The sequence below is a fragment of the Ailuropoda melanoleuca genome, chromosome 13 (assembly GCF_002007445.2).
Source record: "Ailuropoda melanoleuca isolate Jingjing chromosome 13, ASM200744v2, whole genome shotgun sequence".
NCBI classification, from domain to species: Eukaryota; Metazoa; Chordata; class Mammalia; order Carnivora; family Ursidae; genus Ailuropoda; species Ailuropoda melanoleuca.
Window position 1 is genome coordinate 62,744,302 of NC_048230.1, and position 26,193 is coordinate 62,770,494.

At 47.5% G+C, this 26,193-nt stretch overlaps 1 protein-coding gene across 1 annotated transcript in view; it reads left to right on the forward strand.

Moving 5' to 3' along the window:
* The window catches only part of PTPRT (protein tyrosine phosphatase receptor type T), an 813,408-nt gene extending 792,427 nt beyond the window's left edge, over positions 1–20,981 (forward strand). The window contains exons 28-31 of the mRNA XM_034641590.1: positions 7,998–8,123; positions 8,934–9,097; positions 11,967–12,102; positions 12,952–20,981. Coding sequence (XP_034497481.1) covers positions 7,998–8,123; positions 8,934–9,097; positions 11,967–12,102; positions 12,952–13,005 — 480 coding nt within the window. The 3' untranslated portion in view covers positions 13,006–20,981. The remainder of the gene's footprint in view (positions 1–7,997; positions 8,124–8,933; positions 9,098–11,966; positions 12,103–12,951) is intronic.
* The last annotated feature ends 5,212 nt before the right edge of the window (positions 20,982–26,193 follow it).

The window sequence follows — 26,193 nt, forward strand, 5'->3', positions numbered from 1 at the left end:
ATCTGAGGAAGGAAACAGATATCCAGATCCTGGAGGCTCAGAGAACTCCCATCTAAAAACAAAAGCAGATCCATAGCAAGACATATTGTAATTAAAATGGCAAAATATGGTGATGAAGAAAAACATTAAAAACAACAAACCAAAAGAAGACACATACAAAGGAAATCCCAAAAGGCTACAGCAGCTTTTTCAGCAGAAACTATGCAAGCAAGAAAGCAGTGGCATGATACATTCAAAGTGCTGAATGGGAAGAGCCCACAACCAAGAGTAGTCTATCCAGCAAGGCTATCATTCAGAATAGAAGGAGAAATAAAGAGTTTCCAAGACAAATGAAAACTCCAAGAGATTGTGACCACTAAAGAAGCTCTTCAGTAAATGTTTAAGGGGACTCTCTGAGTGGAAAGGACAGAACAAAAGTGACAGTAGAAAGGTAGGAAACACAAACGTGGTGAAAAAATGAGTATGTCTGTCAAAAATCAGTCAAGGGACTCAAAATGAAAGGATGTGTAAAATATGACAGCGTATACCTAAAATGTGGGGAGAAGAGGAGTAAAGAACGGGTTCAAACTTAAACGACCATCATTTTAAATAGACTGCTACATGAAGAAGAGGTTGTATACAAGCCTAATAATAACCAAAAATCAAAAGTCAGTAACAAATATGCAAAAAATAGAAAGGAATCCAAGTATATCACTAAAGAAAATCACACCACATGAAAGAAAGATCAGAGAAAATCTTCAGGAAAAAACACAAAACAAGTAATAAAATGACAATAAATACACATCAGTAGTTACTTTGGATGTGAATGTACTAAATGCTCTGATCAAAAGACACAAAGTTACAGAAAGGATTAAAAAAAAAAAAAGATGACGACCCATCTGTATGCTGCCTACAAGAGACTCATTTTAGTCCCAAAGACACCTGCAGATTGAAATGAGGGGATGGAGAAACATCTATCATGCAAATGGATGTCAAAAGAAAGCCAGGGTAGCCATATTTATATCAGACAAAATAGACTTTAAAACAAAGTAAAAAGAGACAAAGAAGAGCACTATAAAATAATAAAGGGAATAATCCAACAAGAAGATATAACAATTGTAAATATACATACACCCGACATGGGACCACGCAAATACATAAACCAATTAAACATAGAGTGACTAATTGATAACATTACAATAGCAGGGAACTTCTTTAACACCCCACTTGTATCAATGGACAGATCATCCAAACAGAAAATGAACAAGGAAACAGTGGGTTTGAATGACACACTAGACCAGATGTATCTAACAGATATATTCAAGATGTTCCATTCGAAAACAGCAGAATATACATTCTTTTCAAGTGCACATGGAACATTCTCCAGAAAAGATCACATATTAGCCCACAAAACAAACCTCAACAAATCAAGCATCTTTTCTGACCAGAGTGCTATGAAATCAACTATAAGTAAAAACCTGGAAAGACTACATACATGGAGGTTAAATAACATGCTACTAAACAATGAATGGTTTAACCGCAAAATCAAAAAAGAAATCAAAAAGTACATGGAAACAAACAAAAATGAAAACAATAATGGTCCAAAACTTTTGAGATGCAGCAAACACTGTTCTAATAGGGAAGTTTATAGCAATAAAGGCCTATCTCAAGAAGCAAGACAAATCTCAAACAACCTATCCCTAAAGGAACTAGGAAAAGAACAAAACCTAAAAACCAGCAGAAGGGTGGAAATAATAAAGATTAAAGCAAAAATAAATGTTACAGAAACTAAAAAAACAGTAGAACAGATCAATGAAACCAGGAGCTGATTCTTTTCAAAAAATCAATAAAATTGATAAACTTCTAGACAGACTTATCAAAGAAAAAAGGACCCAACTAAATAAAATCACTAAGGAGAGGAGAAATAACCAACACCACAGAAATATAAGAGAATATGATTTAAAGAAAAACAACTGTATGCCAACAAATTGGACAACCTAGAAGAAATGGATAAAGTCCTAGAAACATGTAAACTAACAAAACTAAAGCAGGAAAAGTAAAAAATTTAAAGAAGACAATAACCAGCAAAGAAATTGAATCAGAATCAAAACCCTCCCAACAAACAAAAGCCCAGGACCGGATGCCTTCACAGGAGAATTCTACCAAACATTTAAAGAATTAATACCTATTCTTTTTACACTATTACTAAAATATGGAAAAGGGAGGTAAATTTCCAAATTCATTCTATGAGGCAGTGTTACCCCGATACCAAAACTAGACAGAGACACCACAAAAAAAGAACTACAGACCAATATCTCTGATGAACATAGAGGCAAAAATCCTCAGCAAAATAGTAGCAAACTGAATCCGACAATACATTAAAAAAAAAACATTCACCATGATCAAGTGGGATTTATTCCTCGGTTGCAAGGGTGGTTCCATATTCACAAATCAATTGATGTGACATATCAATGAGGGAAAGAATGAGAACCATATGATCATTTCAATAGACTCAGGAAAAGCATTTGACAAAGTACTGTTCATAATAATAACCCTCAGCAAAGTAGACTAAAAGGGAATATACTTCAATGTAGTAAAGGCCTTATATGAAAAACCCACAGCTGACATCATACTCAATGGGAAAAAACTTGAGGGCTTTTCCCCTAAGGCCAAGACCAAGGCAAGAATGTCCACTCCCCCCACTTTTATCCAGCATAGTACTGGAAGTTCTAGCCACAGCAGTCACACACAAAAAAATAAAAGGCATCCACATCAGTAAGGAAGAAGTAAAAATCTCACTATTTGCAGTGACATGATACTATATAGAGAAAACCCAAAAGACTCCACCAAAAACCTGCTAGAACTAATAAACAAATTCATCAAAGTCGCAGGATACAAAATCAATGGACAGAAATCTGTCACATTTCTATACACCAATAATGAAGCAGCAGAAAGACAAATTAAGAAAACAATCCCATTTACAATTGCACTCAAAATAACAAAATACCTAGGAATGAACCTAACCAAAGAGGTGAAAGACCTGTCGTCTGAAAACCTTAAAACACTCATGAAAGAAATTGAAGATGACACAAAGAAATGGAAAGACTTTCTGTGCTCATGCACGGGAAGAACAAATATTGTTAAAATGTCTATAGTACCCAAAGCAATGTACACGTTTAATGCAACCCCTATCAAAATACCAACAACAATTTTCACAGACCTAGAACAGACAATCCTAAAATTCGTATGGAACCACAAAAGACCCCACCCCAACAGTCAAAGCAATCTTGTAAAAGCAAAGCAAAGCTGGAGGCATCACAACTCCAGACTTCAAGTTATATTACAAAGCTGTAATAATCAAAATAGTATGGTACTGCTACAAAAACAGACACATAGATCAATGGAATGGAATAGAAAATCCAGAAATAAGCCCACAACTATGTGGTCAATAAATCTTCAACAAAGCAGGAAAGAATATCCAGTGGTGAAAGGGACAGTCTCTTCAACAAATGGTGTTGGGAAAACTGGACAGCAACATGCAAAAGAATGAAACTGGGCCACTTTCTTACACCACAGACAAAATTAACTTCAAGTTTGACTAAAGACCTAAATGTGAGACAAGAAATCATAAATATCCTAGAGGAGAACACAAGCAGTAACCTCTTTGACATCAGCTGTAGCAACTTCTTTCTAGATATGTCTCCCAAGGCAAGGGAAACAAAAGTAAAAAGAAACTACTGGGACTATATCAAAATAAAAAGCAAAGGAAACAATCAACAAAACTGAAAGGCAACCTATGGAATGGGAGAAGATATTTGCAAATGACTCATCCAATAAAGGTTTAGTATCCAAAATATCTAAAGACCTTACAAAACTCAGCCCCCCAAAGACAATAATCCAATTAAAAATGGGCAGAAGACATGAATAGACATTTCTCCAAAGACATACAGATGACCAACAGACACATGAAAAGGTGCTCATCATCACTCATCATTCAAGCTACCTGCAATGAGATATCACCTCACACCTGTCAGAATGGCTAAAATCAACAACACACGATACAACAGGAATTGACAAGGATGTGGAGAAAGGGAAACCCTCTTGCACTGTTGGAGGGAATGCAAACTGTTGCAGCCACTGTGGAAAACGTATGGAAGTTCCTCAGAAAGTTAAAAATAGAACAACCCTACAATCCAGCAATCGCACTACTGGGTATTTACCCAAAGAATACAAAAATACCAATTCCAAAGACTACATGCATCACTGTTTATAGCAGGGTTATCTACGATAGCCAAGATAATGGAAGCAGCCCAAGTGTCCACTGAATGATGAATGGATAAAGAAGATGTGGGGTAGATATACAATGGAATATTATTTGGCCATAAAAAAGAATGAAACTTTGCCATTTACAATGACATAGATGGAGCTAGAGAATATTACGCTAAGCAGAAAAAGTCAGAGAAAGACAACATGATTTTACTCATATGTGGAATTTAAGAAAAAAAAAACAAGCAAAGGGAAAAAAGTAAGAGAGAGACAAAACAAGAAATTAACTACAGAGAACTGATGGTTACCAGAGGGAAGGGGGGCCGGGGGCCGGGTGAAATGGGGGATGGGGATTAAGGAGGCCACGTGTGATGAGCACCGGGTGATGTGTGGAAGTGCTGACTCATCATACTGTACACCTGAAACTAATATGACACTGTAGGTTAACTACCTGGAATTTTTAAAAAACTTCAAAAAATAATACTAATTGACAGCTTAAAAAAAGAAAGAAAGAAAGAAACCATAAACCTCCCTCCGCAAGATTTCCATAAATCGCTGGTGCTTATGTGCTCCCAGCCAGGCTCCTCAGTCCACATATGTGGCCTCTGCTCCCTTTCCGTGTCACCGAGGTAGCAAAGCTCACTTCCTCGCTGGTTTCCACCAGAAACCGCCATGTGCACTGAGCCTTGTACATGTTGTTATAAATGTACTGAATACTTAGGAGGTTGGGGGGGCCGCATGACACAGTGATTCACCTTCCACCCTTTCACTGGTTCTCCTATGCTCCCAACCCAGAGAAGCTATAAGTTGTGGCCAAGTCACTCGGCTAAAAGGCATCAGGGCTGGGATTTGAACCCAGGTGCTTCACGCGGGAGCCCCACTGCCTTTAGCTACACTGCAGACACAGGCTAAAATGGCAGCGCCCACCGAGACACCATCCCAGCACTCGGACACCAGGACAACCATGAGCTAAACCACAGAGGACATTTCTTGTTGGTGAGAATCATTTCTGAACCCTAAAGGATCACTGGGAACATAGCACCAGCTTTCCCCATCTTTCTCCCAAACCTGGACTGCGTACGACGTCCGTGGCTGTGGGGAGACCTCACGGCTCTTGGAGGCTCAGATACCGTCTGGCCACACATCGCCGGGCTCGATGGTGCTGTGCTGCTGCTCCGGTCTCGTAAATCAGGGAGCTCAAGTGAGAGGATGGCTCCCATTTAGGGTTAGGAGGACCCTGCTTCCTTCCCCAGCCCTCTGGGCGTCATGGGAGAGTGACCTGGAAAATCACATGCAGAGAAGTGTCCCGAAATGTGAGAGTCTTGTTTGAGGCATAGTAGAACCTATTAGCTTGAGAAATTGGTCTGGAAATCTTATTAAAAGAGGCAAATCATTCCGCCTTCTTTCCGGACTGAAAATATCAGGGGTAACAGACTTTCCCTGATGCCTGGGACCCATGTATCATGTGAGGATCGCAGCCAACCTCTGGCAAAGCTCAATTCAATGCAGGCGATAAAGGCTATTATTTTGTTTAATGGGTAGTTCTGATTAACTCTGATTTCTTCAGCCAGCCACCGACTTCTCTCTGCCAGTCCCTCATTACTGTGAAGGTTGCAGGCCAGAAGAGCCAATGGCAAAGAGAAATGAAGTTCACATTGTGGGTTTGTCATTATCGCACAGCTCAGTAGATAACTGTCCAGCACCCCCACCACACACACCCAGCTCCTTTCTCAATGTGCTCAATTAACCCACGATGGACACGGGAAAGCCAGGCACCATTGCATTATGAAACCTAGCCTCGCTCGTCTTTGCTGTGTAAGAGGAACAATAAGAAGAATCCTTCAAATTTATGCATTAGCTGTTATCGTTATGGTGGTTGTTTGCTGGACACTGATAGGTTCCAGAATAACGCAGATCATTGGAATTCAGCAGATGCTTATTTCCATGCCTGGCCCTGTGTTAAGGGCTTTCTTCACATGTATCATCTCCTTTCTCCTTAGAACGACCCTATAGGTCAAGGGTTGGCAAACTTTCTCTGTAAAGGACTAGACAGGAAGTGTTTTAGGTTTCGCAGGCTACTTTGGGTTATGCAGGGTATTCTCAATTACTTAAATCTGCCTTTGTAGTTTGAAAGCAACCACAGACAATATGTAAATGAATGGCTGTATTTCAATAAAACTGTATTTACAAAATCAGCCACCTGGCCAGGTTTAGCCTGTAAACTATCATGTGAACATGTTATTCCCAAGCTGGAATTTGGGTTCTTTTCTCTCGCCTATATCCTCCTTTCTCCTAGCTCTTCCATTCTGGTTCTAGTTCTGGAGGAAGGATAGAAAAAAACATGTTTTTACATGTGACTGCCCAGGGAGAGTTGGCTGTTCTCTCTCAAGAGGGAGAAGGATCATTTTCATGACGATCTTGCATCCATGGTGGCCATCGGGGGTCACCTGTCAATCTAGCTCTTTTCTGCAAGCTCAGTATAGGCTGTGGCCACTGATGAAAGACTTGACCCCAAGCTGCTCTCAGGAGCCTTAGTGGGTCTTTGTGTGTCTTGGCTACATTTTTTGGTAACTTCCCAGTGGTCTAACACATGGCCTGTTTGTCCACGCTGGGGCCGTCCCCAGCAAACCTGCAGCTGCAATCTTAGCTCCCCTCTGTGCCCCAACTCCAGGGCCCTAGACCTGGACAGGGTCCATCTCCACGCCCCTTAAAAACTGGGGGTTTGAGGAAGGATGCTTTGTCCCTCTCTGAGCACAACCCCTGCCACCTACCTGAATATTCTTTCCCTAACTGAAGTCATCTAATGGCTCAACAGATACAGGGGAGTAAATTACTGTCTCTCCCTGATGGCCCTATAAATGTAGGGAACAAATTAGGATCTTAAGCCCGGGTTTCTCAGTCTCCGCTCTATTCATATTTGGGGCCGGATTTCTCTCAGAGGAGTTAGCAGCATCCTGGCCTCTTCGTGCTCGATGCCATAGCAACCCCCAGGTGTGACCTTCAAAAATGTCTCCTGACGTTGCCAAATGTCCCCTGGCTGACAAAACCACCTCTGGCTGAAAACCACTGTCTTTGGTCAAAGTGCAACCATTGCCTTTTGCCCTCAGCTGTATGTCCTAACTCCCAATTCCAGAAAAACAGGAAAGACCACAGGCAGGATCTCTCAGCACCATGTCACATGATCTCTGGTGCAAGGTAAGCGAGCATAACTGTCCCCATCTGATGTAATAACAGGCCTGAGTCACAGCAAGTGAGCAGCAGAGCCAGGATGGGGACCCGAGCCTGTCTGATGCCAAGGCCCGTGGGCTTCTTCAACTATTGATAATCTAATGATGAGAGGGACACTCAGGAGGTGTGTCCGAAATGGGCAAGTTGGTCTTGATTCGCGTTGAGCTAGACACCGTACTTGCTCTTGCCCTGTCTAATCCTGCCAGCCCTTCAAGGAAGGTATTATCCCCCCTTGCTTTACAGAGGAAGAAACTGAGTCCCAGCAACCCTAACAAATGGTTTGAAACGAGCAAGCAGAGCCAAGATTTTTAAGTCCAATGTTTATGTGTTCAGGGCTCTGACTTTTCAACAACAAACGTGGGTGGCTGCCCCCCACAGGGAAGCGGGGTCAGGTTTCCCACCGACTACTCTGCCTTCGTAGCCAGCATGTTCTGCAGGCAGTAAGAAAGGGCTGGGTGATCCATGAGCCTAACACCCCCACCCCTCGCTCGGCCTCTGTCTCTCTAACCTCTCCCTTGCCCCAGCTCTGTATGCAGTACTGGCCTGAAAAGACCTCCGGCTGCTACGGGCCCATCCAGGTGGAGTTCGTGTCCGCAGACATCGACGAGGACATCATCCACAGAATATTCCGTATCTGTAACATGGCCCGGGTAAGCGTACAGCCTGCCTCCACTTCCTGTCCCACTCCCCCCAGCCAGCCAGGGGTCTGTGCTCCCCTCACCATCCCGTCCCAGGGGGAAGCAATGCCTCTGCCGATTCCGGCTTCAGACCCAACAATGGCTCCAACACTCAGAGACACACAGGGAGCCTTCCAGCCTGCCATCTGCCTGCTTCCTGACACACTTGCTGCCTTGTAGTCAGAACGTCTCAGGAATCAGTGCTTCACCACTGTGCTGTGCTGTCTGGCATGAGTCGACGCAGTCTTTGATTGGATCCAGTAAGCTTTGGGCTAGATCCTGAGAACACACACCAAGATGGAAAATCATTAGTTGCTTCCATGGGGAAATTCACCGGCTGGGTGGAGGAGTACTGGGTGGCAGGGAGCAGATGAGTAGTCTCTGAAATGGCTCCAAAAGACGTCTTTACCGGGGGTCCCAGGGGGAACAATCTCTGCCGTCAGTTCATTGTCCAGTGGGAAGGTGAACTATGTTCTGGCACATGAACCTCGGGGGGGGCGGGGGAGAGATGAATCCTGCCCAGTAGAGTCAGGGCAGACTTTTCCTAGAGAAAGGGACATTTGAGCTGGGCTTTGGAAACCAGTAGTTTTCCAGGGAGAAAGGGGGTTCAGGGAAGTCATGGCAGGAGAATCCACATGCACAAAGGTAGAAAGAGGAGTGTATCCCCATGACGACACAGCATCGACCCCATTTGGTCCATCTCGCACGCCACCGCTGCAGCCCAGGGCCTGTGAAGGGCTTGCATCCCTGGAAGAACAGCCCTAACAGCCTCTCTGTTCTCAGCCTCAGGATGGGTATCGTATAGTCCAGCACCTCCAGTACATAGGCTGGCCTGCCTACCGGGACACACCCCCCTCCAAGCGCTCTCTGCTCAAAGTGGTCCGACGGCTGGAGAAGTGGCAGGAGCAGTACGATGGGAGGGAGGGGCGCACCGTGGTCCACTGCCTGTGAGTACTACGGAGGGCTCTCTGGGGGTGGGTGAAGGTGTCTGTCTTTGAGGATGCCACTGGCCATAGGCACGCCCGGCTACACCACATCTCAACATCCCTTAAAAGCTGAGGGGTTTGTATTCAAGGCATGACAATCTTTCATGGACTGGGGTTGCCTGTTTGTTGCCCTGAACTAACTAAGGTAATGTGACATGTTATTGATGCAAAATCTGGTGGCTTTTCACAAACATTGGGGGTGGGCAGGCTGCTCCCCAGCACTCCCAATAGAGAGGTAATCTCCACTCCCTCACAGGAGGCACCATGTGTCCTGTTAGTTGCAAGAAAGCTGGGATGACGTGGGTTCCACTGACCAGATCCTCTGGTTTTTCCTAAAGAAGGGAAAGAAGAGAGGAGCATGTGTTGATTGAGTTTGATGCCAGATATTTTAAGTGAATCTTAAAATACCGTCTGCGACGTAAATGTAGTAAAAAACTGAGGCACAGACAGGGTAAGGGATCGGGCAGTGAAGAGAGGGGCTTTGATTTAAAGCCACTGGTCTCCAAGCTAATGGTGCTATCTGCTAACCCACACTGCCTCTGAGCAAACAAAGGACCCATCTGCCATGTTGGCCTGTGGGGGCATCTCTTGCTATGGGCATAGTGGGAACACGGACACAGGGAGCCTAAGGGGCTGATCAATGGATGCAAAGGGCCCTGGGAACACTGTTTCTCATGGCTCAGTGGACTCAGGGGGGCTGCGTTTATACTTCCATTACTGGGACACACTGGAATCTTTACCACCTATCTTAGAATGGGCGTGACTGGGGCACAGGGGTTCCCAAATGGACCTTGATATCATAATGCCGGGTGGAGGTCAGGACCCTTAGGGGACTGGGGCTGACAAGCTGTCATCAAGAAAGTCACTTAATTGAGCGAGCCTCAGTTTCCTCATCTGTCCAGTGGGTATGTGACTAAGTCATCTTAGGACCCTATCGTGCCTTGGTAGGAAATAGAGAACAGATACAATTCATCTACCCAAATATAGATCCACAATATCATGGTAGCAAATATGCACACGCTGTAAAAGTAACGACTTCCTAGAACCTGTGTCAGAGTCTGCCAGAGGAGTATAAAATGACCTCAGAGAAGGATCCTGCAAAGATCTCGGACCCAGAACGCATGTGTAGCCCTAACAGCTCTGTGTGCAACGTCTGACTGACAACCATTGCCTTTGCTGCTAAGAACGTGGAGCTCGGGGGAAGGTGATGGAGCGGGCCCTACTCTTAAAATGTGGTGTCAGAAGAGATGGGAGCACACTCTTCCCTTTTCAGAGTAAAAATTTCTGGAGCCAGTGGAGGCATTAATAACACCTCACTGACCTCAGAATCAAGGTCAGTCTTTACAAAACCAGCGTATCGTTCCCTTCTTTCAGACAGGTGGTACGTGCACGTGTCAGGAAACCAGACAGACACGTACACACATAGCTTAAGGCCACCATCTATCACAGTCCTTTCTTCCCCAAGGACACAAATCACAAACCCGGGACCAGGAAGATGCTGGGAGGCGTCAGGGTCACATTGCAGGGTGCTATCAGCCAGACCGAGCTGGTTCTGCCCACGTCCCAGAACCTGGAACTGGTTCCCTGCCAGTGAGCCCCTGCCCCCTCCAGGTCCCTCCCACACACTCGGGTGGCCTCCCCTTAGTACACAGCCACACCCGTCCCCATCCCAGTCTCACTCCAACAGGCCCCAGGGCACCTCTGCCCACTCATCTCTGCCTCCTGGACTCTGCCGTTCTTGCTTCAGAAAGTACTGAAACCTCCTTCTTGGGGGGGGTGTGCCTTCCTCCTTCTCTACAGGGGATGGTTTTTTCGCCTGCTTTTTGGAAGGAGTACCTTTTTACCCAGGTCTCTCCTCACCAAGGTGACCTGCAGTTTAAACCAAAGGAAAGCACCGGCATGTCCTCCTATCAACAGGGACTATGGCATCCTCGAAGGCCAGAGACACGACAGACACCAAAATGCAGGCACTGGCCAGTGAACGTAGGGCAACTATCTGTACCTGAAACATCTGCTTGTTGGGTGTCCTGTCGATAAAACATCTGGGAAACCGAGTGCCTTAGTTTCCATCCAGATGTTCTTTAGACACAGGCCATTACATGAAATCATTAGTTGCTCTTGGCAACACGCCCAGGAGTTCCGAATCAGGCAGATTCCTAAAGGGACTTTCTGTCAATAGTTGGAGGGGTGTTTCCACGAGCATGAGTTATGGAGCACCGAAAAGGAGAGGCAGAGAGATGACCTGCCAGGAGCCCTCTAGCTCTACTCTCCCGATGCACAGCGTCTTGCTTAAACCAGGGTGCCCAGAGACCTATCATTTCAGGATAGAACATCTCAGACCCACCCAGCCCCACCTCCAAACCTAGACTGGCTGACCCGAGGCTGTTTCTGTCCTTGGTGGATGGGAAGAACCAGGATGAAAACCACCTGGAACCTTCCACAGTCCTCACTGGATGTCTAGGTGGACCCAGAGCCTCCTTTTGGACAAGGATGCAGGCAGCACACGTACAAAAACACTGTCCCACTGTTTGGGTCAGTGTGCCGCCATGGGTGACTTTAACATGCTGATAGAACCAAGGAAACATCCAGCTAATTGAATTCTCAAAGAGCATCTAATCCAACCCCACCATTATATGAATAGGAAAAGACTTGCCCAAAGTCAAAGCAGGTTCATGGCACCAGTGGGACTCAGACCACTAAGGCTTTCGTCATAGCCTGACTTTGCACGTCCTGGGCCAGCCACTCCCCACTACTCCCGATGTGGTTCTAGGATCAGCAGGTGCCTGGGGGTTACTCAGGCCTGTCGCTCACCTCTTCACTCTGTGTCTAGAAATGGGGGCGGCCGCAGTGGAACCTTCTGTGCCATCTGCAGTGTGTGTGAGATGATCCAGCAGCAAAACATCATTGACGTGTTCCACATCGTGAAAACACTGCGCAACAACAAATCCAACATGGTGGAAACCCTGGTGAGTGTCCCAGGAAGCTGCTTCCACAGCCGGACCCTGACCCTAGTTCCCCTGATCTGGAGAAGATAGCATCAGATAATAGAAACACCCAATGGCTGGCTGCTTACTGAGCCCTGATGGGCCACAGCCTTTGCACACAGTTATTTCCTGCAGGGCAGCCCAAATATTCATCCTGATACACTAGTCCTGACACCACTAATTCAGGTTTAGGGGAAGGGATTCTAGATTAGGAGAGTGTGAATTCTATTCTCAGCTCAGTCCAATCCTATTCTAATTAATGTGTGCAACTTGCACAGCGTAAGCACAGGGCTCAGATACTGTGTAGAAAGGAATGGACAGTAGTGGGCAGGCAGAGCCCAGGTCATCAGGCCCACTGCACAGACCATAGCCAAGGAACTTTGCTATAAGGGTCTTAACCTACTTGTAGCATGGTCCTTCTTGAACTCCGGTCCACAGACCAGCAGCGTCAGCATCACCTAGGCACTTGCTAGACACACAGAATCCAAACCCACTCCAGATTTACTCAGAGTCTGCATTTTAGAAAGATTCCTGGGGGCTTCGTAGGCACCTTACAGTCTGAAACACCAGAGTCCAGAATGGTGAAAAGGAAAGGAATGACCCACTGGCATCTGGGAAAACGTGGGTGTAAGTAAGCACCGGGCAAAACCTGGGGGGATGTCCAGATAGGGATAATTACGTGGATAATTTTGAGTTGACTGTTAGTATGGAAGTAGATAAAAGTTTCCTCCAAAATCCATGTCTCTAACCTAAATGCATTTCCCCTTTGCGTTTCATCTCTCTCTCTCTCTCTCGCCTCCCCTGCTCCCTCTCTGACTCTCCCCCTCTCAGGAACAGTATAAATTTGTATACGAGGCGGCACTGGAATATTTAAGCTCCTTTTAGCCCGATGGGATGGGGAGTCTGCCGGAGCCCAGAGGCTGCTGCAGCCAAGCCCCCTTTTCTGTGAATGGCAGTGACTGGGCTCAGGGGCTAAGAGGCAGCACCCTGCCCAACTCCAGGAAGAAGACTGGTGGTCCTGTGTTGCACGGTGGGCTCTGCACCTTCTGAGGGGTCTCCTGTAGCTGTGGGAGATGCTGCTCTGAAAGGCCCAGGCTTCCCTTCCACACCCAAGCAGCTGCAGCCACGGGCCCGTGCAGAAGTGCGCCCATGGCAAGGCCCTGGATTTTTCCGTTCCCAGACCTCCTGCTTTTGCTCTTTTCAAGTTTGTGAATCTCATGGCAAGCCACCTGTGTGAGTGTTGGGGAGTGACAGCCTCGCAGCACCTCCCTGCCCTACCTGTCCTTGGGAGTAGAAGGGGGGTGTGTTCTGTTCCTCCATGCTGTCATGGAAATGATTGGGCTCTCGGGGATCCCTGCTCTCCTGCCCCTTGTAGTCTCCTTCAGGGATCTCTGGCACTGGACACCTGCTGGTCTCGATCAGTGTGAACCTTGGGATACTCCCAAGACCACAGCAGAGGCCCCCATTCTCACACCTAACCTGCATGGGGCTTGGCCCGATCCCATTCTGTACCCCTCCCCTAGCCCAGGCCTTGACCTGTCATTCACCAGCCAGCCCACTGTGTCCAGCCTTTGATAAAGGTTCTCTGCTTTTTTTGTGATCAGTGGGAAGGGGAAGCATGGGATTTTGCTGCTCTTCCTTGTCTTTGTGAAAAGGAACCATCTCTCTGGGGCAGGGCTCTGGCTGACCTTGTGTCTTTTGGGTGGTGGATAAGATTTGATTATTTTCCAAAGTGTATATGAAAAGAAACTTTCTTTGGGGGTGTAAAATCGTAGTCTGTTGTGTCAAAATAAAAGAGGGAGGGAAGTTTGGATGTGTAACTATAAGACAAATCTCTCAGGCCGGGAGTCTTTCCCGGCAACGTCCTTAGAAGATCCCACCCTGGAACAGCATTGCCATTGTGCAAGGGAGACGGGCTAATCTGAGGACGGCCCCTTCCGTTCCTGGGGCAGATAGAATACCAGCTTTGTGCATCCTCTTGAAGCTCCAAATCTGAACTCCCTCCTAGAGAAACCCCTAGCTGCCATCGTGAGAAAGGCCAAGGTGGACCCAGGTGTGCTTTGGTTTAAAACAGGCCCAGGAGATCACACCAGGGATCTAGGATCTTATCCAAAGTATGGGTGAGTCAGTGACAGGGAACGAATATTTGCTAAGCACCCACTGTAGGCCGGGCCTGGCACGGTCCGTATGCCATTCCACGTGGTTCTAGAACCCCCATGAAAGAACTACTAACCTGTCATCATCTCCGCTTCACTGGATTAGGGAAACTGAGGCATCTTCCTTGGCGATGAAATTCTGGGTTCTGAAAAGGCAGACATTGGTAGTAAGACTTATTCGTACTGTTTTCTTCATCTTTTTCAGCAAAGCAGTTATTTTATGGAGGGGAAAACAAGGCCAGAAACTTCCGAGCAGAGAACCCACAGTGGAAATTTAATTCTTTCTTTCTGATATGAGTTCTGGGAAGCCCAGAATTTTAGATATATTTTGGTAACTCCTTCCCGGCTCCCCAGGAAAGCTAGTCCCATCTCATTTCTTCGCCAGTGAAAACAGCCGCATCTTCCCTCAGGATGTGAGGCTTGCCAGCCAGGGACACGTGCTCTACCTTGGTCTCTACTGGGGGGCTCAGGCACAGTATCTGGCAGCCTCGGGGTGGCCTGGGCTCTAGGAAGCTCCGCTTGGAGGCTGGTCTAGCCCCAGACGGGACGAGGAGCACAGAATTCAATAAGGCACAGTTTTGCACCCAAGAGCTCACTGTATGCTGGGGAGATTGGCCCCCAGTACAGAGGCGGTAGAGCATACGAGTATTATAGGAACCTGGAAGCAAGACTCTGCCTGCCTCGGGCTTCCTAGAAGAGACGACACCCATTCCAGCTGGGCCCCAACAGGTAGAAAAAGGAGAGAAAGGAAATCAGTCCAAGGGATCAGAATGTGCAGCAGCAGAGAGGTGTGAGGGCTCCTTGGGATGGGGGGCAGGGGGCAGGGGGTACGGTGGTGAGCCCAGCTGAAGCACAGCCTACCCCCCTGTGGGCAACAGGGGGCCCAGCAGAGCTGAGTGGTGTGCTCGGCTCAGTGTTAGACAAGACTGCATCTGGGGCCAGTGGGGCTGCCTCTTCTCCTTTCATCAGACACTGTGAAACATTCCCTGAAGCACGTGCTTTTTAATATCACGTCTGTTTGTCTGTCTGCTCATTATTTTGTTGCTGGAACAAAATACGCTGTGGCTCACGGGACTCAGCTTTGGTGAGAAACTCAGGGTCTCTGCTCTACCGTGGAGCAGGGTGACCGATCCACGCCTCCAGACCTGTGAGGATGGGACATGAAAGGAGCCCACAGAAGCTGTTCCCATTGGCCTGGGCTCTGGAGCTGTCTGGAAGTCCAGGGACACCAGACTTGATCACGGAAGGGCTGTCACTTTGGAGGTTCAAAAGGAAGCATCTCAAAGGGAAGGAAGGCAAAGGAGCCCCTCCCCCCACCCAGCAAACCCACTCTTCTCCTTTGATGGGTCCCTTCCCCGGTGAGCTTGAGCAGGTCGCCTGGCTCCAGTCCACAGCTCCAGCCAGCCCTCATGACGCCTTCAAGGAGCCTGTAGCGAGTAAATCAGCCTGTCATATGCTGTTTTCTCAGATCATGGCTCATCCGTGCAGAATGGGGGAGGGGAGCTACCCAACACAAAGCCTAGGATTGATTCTGCTCCAGAAGGGGTGACAGAGCTGGCAGATAAAAATGACACTGGCTTCTGTCATTTCAAATGGTAGGAATCTAAAATGTGACTTCAGGGAGAAGGGAAATTGTAAAACCTCAGGCCACGGTGGGGTACCCGACCCAACGAGGACCAGCAAAGGTCCCCCCAGAGAAGCCCCTCATTTCGTCAAAACCCAGCCGCTCTCCAAATAGGGCAGGGCAGCAAACAGGTCTTGGGCCAGTTTACAAGGGATGAAACTTAAGGCTCATGATGCAGTTATCTTCCTGAAGATTCCACACGGCATGCACATGGCAGGGCTCGGATGAGATGGGGCGCCAGTGTCCTAGAATTTGGACTTGATCCAGTCCTTGGGAAATAAGGGCAAACACCACCTCCGCCAAGCTATCTCCCACCCCACTCCACTTAGAGGAAAACAGTATCCGTGCTCTCTGAGCCTCCACAGCCAGCCTCTCATCTCCGGACTGCCAAAGAGAGAGCCCCCACTTAGTGCACAGCCTCATGGTCCTTCTAGTTATGGACCCTGTTGGGAGAAGAGGTGAGGAACTAATGAGGAGCCAGGAACTACCACCAGCCTGCATGCGTCTGTGGCCCAGACGGCTTCAGGAAGTATCTGAGCTGGGCCTCCGTATGAGCCCTTTCACCCTTTCTGGGCCCTGGATGACCACAGCACACGTTCCCCCGGGGCGAACAGAGGGATCAGATTGCTTTTCACGCTGGCCTCCTTTCTGTGCATGGCCTGAGCAGTGACCTGCCAAGTGTCAGCCTTCCCATGGGACCAGCCGAGCCTGTGTTGGGGACACTAACCAGTGAGCTCACTGAATTCTCCAACACCCCTAAGAAGTGTTTGTGATTGTCACCGTTTTACAGATCAGGAAACAGAGGCTCAGAGAGGAGAAATCAGTTGCCCACAGTTGCCCAGTTAGTGAACAGGGGAGCCAGGAATTCAATGTCTTCTGACTTCAAAAACCATTTTTTTTCCAGTATCGTGTCTCAGATTCTCCCACGGGTCTACCCATAATGGCAAAGAGTAGAGTGGAACAGAAACCCGGTGGATTTTGTAAAGCCCAAAGCAGACAAGCTTAGGATTCCTTCAGGGTTTCTTGTTTTACTTTAACAATTCATGCAATACTTGCATTCCACTCAAATTTGCCTGATTTGTTTAAATAGGACTATTTTTTAAATGATGCACCCTGGTCCTTCAAGTGGCTTTGGTCCCCTTAACTCCCTGTGACAGACCTTAGAGAATCATATTCCAGTCTGAGAGGCGTAGTATCTGGCCATAATGCTTCCTCCTGAGATCAATTCCAGACTCAGGCTCTAGACCAGCTCAGCTTCCCCTAGACAGATGCTTTGGTGTGGGTGTACCATGACCTCACTGTTCATGGGTCGATTTCAACTCAAGTTTCTTCCAGTTGGATGCTGGAGGGAACCCACTGGCATATCCTGGAACGATGAGGATGTGCCCATCTGGCATGGTGAAGGCTGAACCCATAATACCCTAAAGGGAAAAGAGAAGATGTACACAGCCTTTCTGAGCAGATTCCTGAATGCTGGGGCTTCTAGAAGGTGATGTCCTTTGTCCAGGGGGAGTCACATGGTTACTAATATGGGCAAATCTAAGGACATGTTTCACATGAGGGGCTGGGGTCTGGACGGCTTCTCACTTCACTTCAACCACACATACATACTGGGTTCCTGCAGCATGCCAGGGCCCGGGAAGGGGTGCTGCTAGGAAGCACAGGTGATTCTGGCACAGTTCATCCCTTGGTGAGGCATGGTGTTGTGGTTGGAAGAGGTTAGTCCCCCATCACATCTCAGCTTGATCACCTCTTAGCTATCCAATGTTGGGCCAATCAATTAATGGAAAAAGATGTGAAAAGGGGAGCCTCGGCCAGGTAGAAGGCATAGATTTAGAGAGCTTTGAGCAGGAAAACAGGAAGGCAAGACCAAGGAGTTGGGACCCAACCGAAATACTCAAGTACGCACATGGACTACAGGGCAAAGTGGTCACTTCCAAGGCCCAGCAGGACAGGGGACGGGGAGGGCTGGCCAGGGACACTGGGAGCAAGGATGTCGCTTTAGAATAAGTTTCAGCGTCTTGGAGAAAAGGTGGTAATTTTCCCTCTGACCATCGAATATCTATGCATCACCTGCTCCCTGTTGCTAAATTAGCCCCTGCTGTATGTCCTCACGAGGGTCTGTTTCCCCCGGCTCTGCTGTGAATCCCTGTTGTGTGCATGTAGGGATCAGTCTAGTTAGGCTGCTGCAGGAGCAGAAGGGAGGCCCAGGAAGGAATAGCCAGCCACTCGCCATGTCATCTCAGCAGAAGTAACTGCCCTTCCCACACCCGGAGACACTGCAGGAGATGATAATTCTACACCGCACCGCCGTAGAACAGAATGAAGAGAGCCACCTTCCTTTAGCCTGCACCTGGCCACCTCTGGGCTAGACAGACAGGCCACCAGCACCCGGCTAAGTCAGAGTAATGCCATGGGAAACACGGACCATCCCAAGAGTAAGGGGAGCAGGATGCTAACAGATTGTGCTGGGCCAGCTCCATGGGGATCAAAAGTCAACCCCAGCTGCTGGGCAGGTCAGAAGATGAGACATGGGTCCCATGGATGGCCATTTCATCTCCAAGCCCTGACCGGCCTTCCCCATCATCCAGCTAGTCTGAGCTCCTTCTCAGCTGATGATGCCAGCTCCAAATCACTGCCCAATAAAACAGGAAAAAGACAAAGTGAATCGAACTAGAGGAAACCAGCTGAGATTCATCATTGTTTCCTATATTCCCATGCAAGTGTTCCAATTTGGAGGTTTTCCATTTATACGTAACTGAAGGTGATAAAATATATGGCATTGGCATCACCTAGCAGGGATCTACCTTTGAGGTCATATATGGTCTGAGCAGCAGAGACAGAAGTCCATGGCAAAGAATGGAGGGGGGCATTGTACTCATTTCCTCTGACACATGTTTCAGGATCTGACCCTCAGAAGCACAGCAGAGATGTCTGAGCCATATTAATGCATATGAGAAAGCTTTCTTCTGGTTTACTGGTAACCAGAGGTAGACGTTTGCATACTGCTGGCTGTGCAACTGTCTTGTAGAGACCAAGACCACCTCTTGTATCCCTCCTGCCCACCCTCAGAAAAGATGGAAAAAGGTCATCAAAAGGGCCACATTCCCCCCCCCATGAAATCCACTCATAAATTTTAGGTCCCCAAGAGGTGGAGTCAGCACCCACCATGGTAGACCCCACACCTGGCATCCTAGCTATCTAAGAGCTTGGGGGTGGTCCATTGGGACTGATACAAGGGATGTGAGAGGACTCAGGATGAGTCTATAGGGAAGACCCTTTGGTTCTGGATCACCATGGAACATCCTTCAGCGCTGCTCTGGGTGATGGGATTTGGACTCTGATCCTTGGTTGGGATGTTCAGAGAATGAGGGTCTGGGGGCAGTAGAGCATTAGACAGGAACGTATTGGTGTGCAAGCCTGGAGCTCAGGGTAATTCATATAATTCATGTTTCCTTGGTGAGTGGAGCTCTTAGATTTGGGGGAGGAAGGGGAATGTGAAATAACCTGCCAACAGTGCACATCTGAGTCCCTGTAAACATACTTCAGTGCACTTGGGCTTGTGAATACAAATCCGTAGACCTCCTATGGAATGATCTGACAAGCTCTCAGTGCCCACCATGCCTCTACCCCTCCCATGGAAGATCAGTGATGGAAGGTATTCCTGGGGTCAAAGCCCCAGGGAAGTCTGGAGGCTCAGAGAGCCAAATGGTGTCATCCCAGGTCAAATCAGACTTCCAAAGGGTCAGGCAGAATGCTGATGCCCATATGCCTATAGATCATTGGACAAATTCAAGCACAGTTTGCTAGTCCCAGGTCACTCTTTTGAGTGGAACTAGGATCAATGTGTGAAGCTTGATGACTGTAAGAAAGAACTTGCTGTGTGCCAGAGAGGGTGAGCTGCCCATCTCAGCAGTGGTCCAGCAGAAGCCAGACTTTAAAGGGAAGGAAGAGCATTGCTGAGGTGACCTTTAACCTTCTTCCACCCTAAATGGGTGATCTGTTAGGGAGCTGGTACTGTATTTGAACGCCTTCATTCTGGTAGCATACAAAGCCAAGGTTGTGCTTGGTTTGTGCAGGCTGAAGTCCCCTACTCTCCTGCCCAAGTCTTCCCACCATGCAGGCCAAGATGCTTCTCTGGCCCCATATCCAGGGCTCATCCAGGCTCGTTATCACCAAAAAGTCCAGAAAGAACAGACGCTTTGCCATAGACCCAATGCCCACCAAGATCTGTGATGAGACCAACCCTAGCTCAGGCCCACTGGCCAACAGGGCCATCAGTGACAGCCGGAACTAGTAAAGGTTCAAGCAGGACCCAGAGCAGGGCTTTGTTTACCACACACATGATCTGCAGAGGTTCCTTCCCCCCACTCTCCCCTCGAGGCCTGTTGGAGCCGACTGCAAAAGCAAAAGCACAGTGACGCAGTGGGCACGTAATTATAATCATCCCCAGGGCATCCGTTTCGTTCCCAGGTAGATCCTGGGATAGCCCAGGTTAATTCAGGCTAACCCATGTTGGCAATCAGACTCAAAAGCACTTTTCTACCTTCTGTTTTCACCCGACATCAACTAGCCAACAGAAGGCAAAGAGTCAGGGCTTCTACCATTGCCTTGGCTCCTGGACACCATCATCGCCCTCTAAGGGCCATCATGGGGTTCCCACTTGACTCTAGGGAGACTGACATCGTAACATCCTCGGGGCATATGATATTGCATGAGACCAACGTCTCCACACTGTTTGCGGCCTTCTCCGTGAATCCCAGTGGTCTGCGCTTGTACAGTTTGGGTGTTTGATGGATAAAGCACGTACGAGAAGAGAAAACAAAATAAATCAACTTTAAAAAAAAGCCAGCACTGTGCTGTCAATGTTTTTTTTTTCTTTTTCCTTTCCAATTCTAGCTTAAAAAAGCAGAAGGTAAATAATGTCAGGTCAATGAATATCAGATATATTTTTTGACTGTACATTACAGTGAAGTGTAATCTTTTTACACCTGCAAGTCCATCTTATTTATTCTTGTAAATGTTCCCTGACAATGTTTGTAATATGGCTGTGTTGAAAATCTATACAATAAAGCCGTGACCCTGAGATTCATGTTTTCCTAAGCTATTCGCACCGGTGTCTTCCTGGGGTTGAGTGGGGGTGAGGGGAAGACGAGGGGAAGGAGGAGGGGGAAAAAAACCTAGGGTTTCTTTGTGTTCATTTAATCCCCATGACTACAATGCAGGCAGTGTGTATTAGCCCCTCTTCGCAGATGGGAAAGTTGGAGGTTCATAAATGTTAAGGGATTTTCCATGATGATCACTGAGCTGGTAAAAGGGTTGAATCTAAAACAGTTTGTCCCCCAAGTATGGTCCATAGAGCAATGGTACCAGATTCACTCAGGAGGTTTATGAACAGACAAATGTTTAAACCCCTACAGAACTCAGTTTCAAGATCTGCATATTAGCAAACTGCGTGGACACAGAAGTTAACCACCGCTGCAGAATGTCCTGCCCCAAAATTCAGGGACTTGAAACAACAGTCGCTTGCTGTGGTCAGCTGGGCTCTGACTGACCTAGGCCAAGCTCAGCCGACCTGAGCCGGCCCACCCATGTGTCAGGCTCCACTCTGGGCCAGGCTTGCCTAGGACACCTTGGCTGGGACAGCTCTGCTCCATGCAGGTCTCCCCCTCCCCCGGGGACAGCAAGCTAGCCTAGGCATACTCTTCTCGTGGTGATACAGGAGCATAACAAAGCCCAATCCCGTGGGTTGCTTTGAGACCTGTCTGCAACATCCCACTGATAAAGCTCGTTCCGTGGCATCAAGGGCCATGGAAATAGACTCTACCTCTTGACATAGAACCTGTTTTTCAATGTTCCAATAAATGCCGGCATGGGGTATCCCACCCACGGTGCCAGGTGTAGACTGTATTTCGGAGTGTGGTCCATAGATCACCTCCATCAGCTCACCTGAGAAACTTCGAAACACGCAGAGTCTGATTTGGTCCATGCAGGATGGGTCCCAGGAATCTGACTGCTTAACAAGTGTGCTCGTAACGCAGGCTGAAGTTAGGCAAGCACTGTTCCACATGCTGTTGCTGTTAGGGCCCACGCACACAGGAGACAAATGCCTTCCCAAACTAGGGTGTGAGGCTGCCCGTCTCGGAGCTGGATGCAAGCTCTCTCCAGGTGAGCAGAAGAAACAGCTGCCACCAGTTTGTGGAGTTGACTGGTTCCAAGTTTTCGGTGCATATCTAGATAGAAGCATGAGCCGTACAGCCAGAGCCAGGGTTCACTAGTTCTCATGCAGCCTTTGGAACCCTGGCAGGGTTCTTCAACCTAAGGGACCAACATGTGGTACCCACCAGCCCCTGCTCCGGCCCCCATAAGCCACAGAGCCTGGAGCACAGGGGCTTCCCAGCTTGGGTCCTGAGAGGGGAACCTGGTGGCTAGCCAGCTAGTAATTCTTGTCCCTTTGTCCTTGGTCATGTTAATCTCACTTATTCTGCCTGCTATATTTATTCTTTTGCCACAAATGTAATAATTGACATTGGGAAAATAAAATGAGAAAGAAGGAAAAACCTTGCGTATCTCCTAAAAACAAAAATACTTTGGGGGACATCATTTTCCCCCCAAATGGAAAGACCTTTTTTTAAGAGTTGTTATAAAAGTAGCGTATGCTCACTTGAAAGAACTCAATACAAATTGTTTGTGACATAAGGTAAAAGTCACCACTTCTCAAAGCTGTCTTATTAATATTGTTATGCCTTTCCAGACCTTTCTACACACCCATAAACATATGTACATACATATACATGCTGATAGGCTTCCTTCCACCTAACATCAGGCTGTGAACATGCTTATGCATGCTTACCACCATTTCCATGGACGTCTGCTTAAATAGCTGTTCTCTTTCTTGACCCCCTTCCCAGTACTCCTGCAACCTGAGGGTAACCTGGTTTGGGTATGGCAAGACTCAGGTGCTCTCACAGTGATGTCTTTGAGCCATCAATAACAGCGAGGGACACCAACCCCTGTGTGCTCCCACCTGGAGACTGGCCACAGTGGCACAATCCTCTTTCCCTAGCTGCCAGCTCCCAGGTGGGTCCTGGCCTGGCCCTCCTTTCTGGCTGGACCTGGAGTGCGGGTCCACATCACACCTCAAAGCACCTTGGTTGGACACTGAGGGGTAGCTCTGGTTTGGCTTAAGATCTTCCCCTAATCCAGGAGTTCAAGCTTTCCACATGAACTCCAGGGGACCTAGAAGCCCTCAGACCCTTAAGAATATGGCACAAGGTCACTGACATGCCATGCAAGAGGCGAGAAGGGGAATTTGATTTCCTCTGGCAGGGTCTAGGGCATGCAGTAGACAGACAACACCCACAAACTGATAACCGGAGACAGGAGCATGGCAATAAACCCATGGAAATTGGGAGAAACTAAGGAGGATTTCAGTTTCCACAGTCCATGGATTAGGCACTGGAATGAAGTTGAATTAATTATTCAAGGACGTCCAGAGTGCATGGAAGGATGGAGAAACACACAGAGAAAAATAGATGCATAGAGAAAATAAGTGGAATGTACAAGTGAATGTATCAGTATATTAATAGTGAGTATCTCTTGCCATAGAGAACCTGAGTTATTTTTGTTCTTCTTTACATGTTCTTTATTTTCTAAATTTTTTATTATTCTCATACCTTGAAAAACCCAATTATATAAAAAGGTGGGGAGAGCAGACCATGAGAAAATGAAAGCAGGATAGACAAGTTGATACCCAGAATGGGATCATACCCAAAAGACTTGCCAGACATCTGGAGCAAGAGGTTCGAAAACTTGGCACTGCCCAGCCACCCAAGAAGGAGAACACAGTCAATTAACTTAATGTCCAAAAGGGAAAAATAAACCAGTTGCTCAGCATAAATAAAAGTATTCCTGCTACAGAGGCAAGAAGTAATTTTTTTCCTTGGGTCCCCTTAATAAAAAGAATAGCTTAGCGGAATGCAACATTTCCCTCCCCAAAGGCGGATGGCCTCATGCCATGGAACAACTCGGTGAGAGCTCTTTACTGGAGGACTAAATTGAAGGGGCCGAACAATAAAGTTCTCATCAAGTCAACCTGAGCGGGTGTAGGTATTAACATCTTCTTTTGAATGCTGTGGCCCCTAACAACTGTATGTGCCCAGACAGAAGATGGGTTCAGCCCTCTCGGGGAGGGGGGCACCAAAAACCATCCTCATCCCGGGTTCTGACCACGGCTGACTCCATCTGATCTAATTTTCCTCTAAAATACCTACACATTCGTAAAAGCTGGAAACGTGACTGCCAAGCCACTGAGTGAATCTGGGAGGAGTTTCCTCTGATTACGAGACACAGGAGCTGAAATGAGAATCATCAGCAGTGGTTGGTGCTGAACCATGGTTTGCTACCTGAACCAGGTGAAGGAGCCTCAAAGATGACAAAGCGGTTCATCCCTCCAGATGGTCTGCACTCACTCAGAAAATTGACCAATCGTCCATTTCCATTCCCTGAGAGATGAAATGACATTAATAAAAACCTCTTTGGGAGGGGGATGGCAGGGAGAAACTTGCGTGCTGAGGATTGGCGCTTTCGTGGCCCCCATCTCTTCAGAGCAGCCCAGAGGGAGGGAGGGGGAGGTGAGGATGCTGTCATCAGAATATGCGCGAGACTAGGTAAAGCAGATGCGTACTGTGTCACTTCAAATATCCGCATCCTCACCTCTGATCTCCTCCGTGGCTGCTGTGAGCAAAAAGCCTTCCACAGATTCCACAGAAGCCACAGTGCCTCCCCTCAGACCTGCTCTTCACCTTCTGCTCCTGCCTCCGAGCTTCTGATGGGTGCTCTCGGATGCCCACAGGAACTCACTTAGCAGTCAGTGTGTGCCACCCAGAAATGTGGGGGAGCTAACCGCCCCCCCAACCCTGCCACCACCATGGGGCGAACTTTGACCAATAGGAGACTGGAGCCTGTAAACAAACTCTTTCTCCTTGCTTGCCTCTGAAGGCCATTCTGAGCTGTATTTCCTGACTTTTTATGTGCTTCCAGAACAAGCAAACAGACCCCCATAGGAGCAGCCAACTCCAAAACACAACCTTGTATTGCCTCTCCCTCCCTCCTTCTCTGATTTACACCTCCTACTCTCATTGCTTTTGGGAATCATATCTCCAAATAAAACATTATCCTATGCTTGGCTTTGAGAGGGGTACTAACTGGGGAAATTGGGCTAAGCTATGCACATTACCCCACCTTCCAGCTGCTAATCTGAAATGGGACCCTGCCAACACACACAGAAGGCTTCCAGCTGTCCAGTTAAGCTTTTGATCCAGAGACAAAAATGGACTTGGTGTAGTGATTCGTATGGGAGAATCTGTAGTCCTGTCCTAGGCTCATCCTATGTGTCATGTTAATTTGCTACTCAGATTCAGGAACAGAAGTCCTGCCTTCCTATATTTTTGCTGAAAATAGTAAGCCTGCCCAATGGACAGTAAGAAGGACGCTAAGTGGCCCCAAGGGAGCCCTACTATGAGCGCTAGCACAATGCGGTGTGTTGAGGTGGGTTGGCCGGTGGCAGTTGCCTACACAGTTTGTCAGGAGCCGTGTCCTGTCAAGGGCAGGCCAGAAGGAAGTATTGCTGCAGGCTCTGGGTTCTATGGGCTGACATTTCCCTGCTCCACTGGCTAGCTCCTAATGGGGGAAATTGTGCCAGGAAAAGATGGGGACAAGGGGTGTCCAGCCAACACTAACACAGATACAAGGCCCTTCAGGACTGATGAAGCTCCTATACTGAGAGTCCCAGCTCTGGCTAAGCCCCTGCCCTCACAGTCTGCCAGATTTCTCAACTGGCAGAGAAAAATAACCAAATCTCACCTCCTTCCCCTTCCCTCTTCTTCCCCAACCATGTTCTCTGGCAGCTCCCAACTCTGAGCAAGCTCAGAACTCCGCTTATAAGGATGAACAAACAGGAAAACATCACCAGACACATGAAAAGATGCAGGAGTTCAAAGCCAAGGTTCACTCTGAGAAATCAGAGAAAGTGCCTTCCCGTGAAATCAAGGTTCTTGCCAGGGAAAGGAAGACATTGTACAACGAATACAAATGCAGAAAAACACTAGATTTCATAACTGAGTCCAAGAAATCTTTTGTTGTTGTATCCAACTAAACAAATTGCTGACAATGCTAACCAAAATAAAACACAAATATTCAAAATTAGGAAATAGAAATGGGGTATTATAGTGAAAAGGGAAATTATACAACGTTATAAAAGGATATCGTAAACAACCCTGGAGACTAATTTTA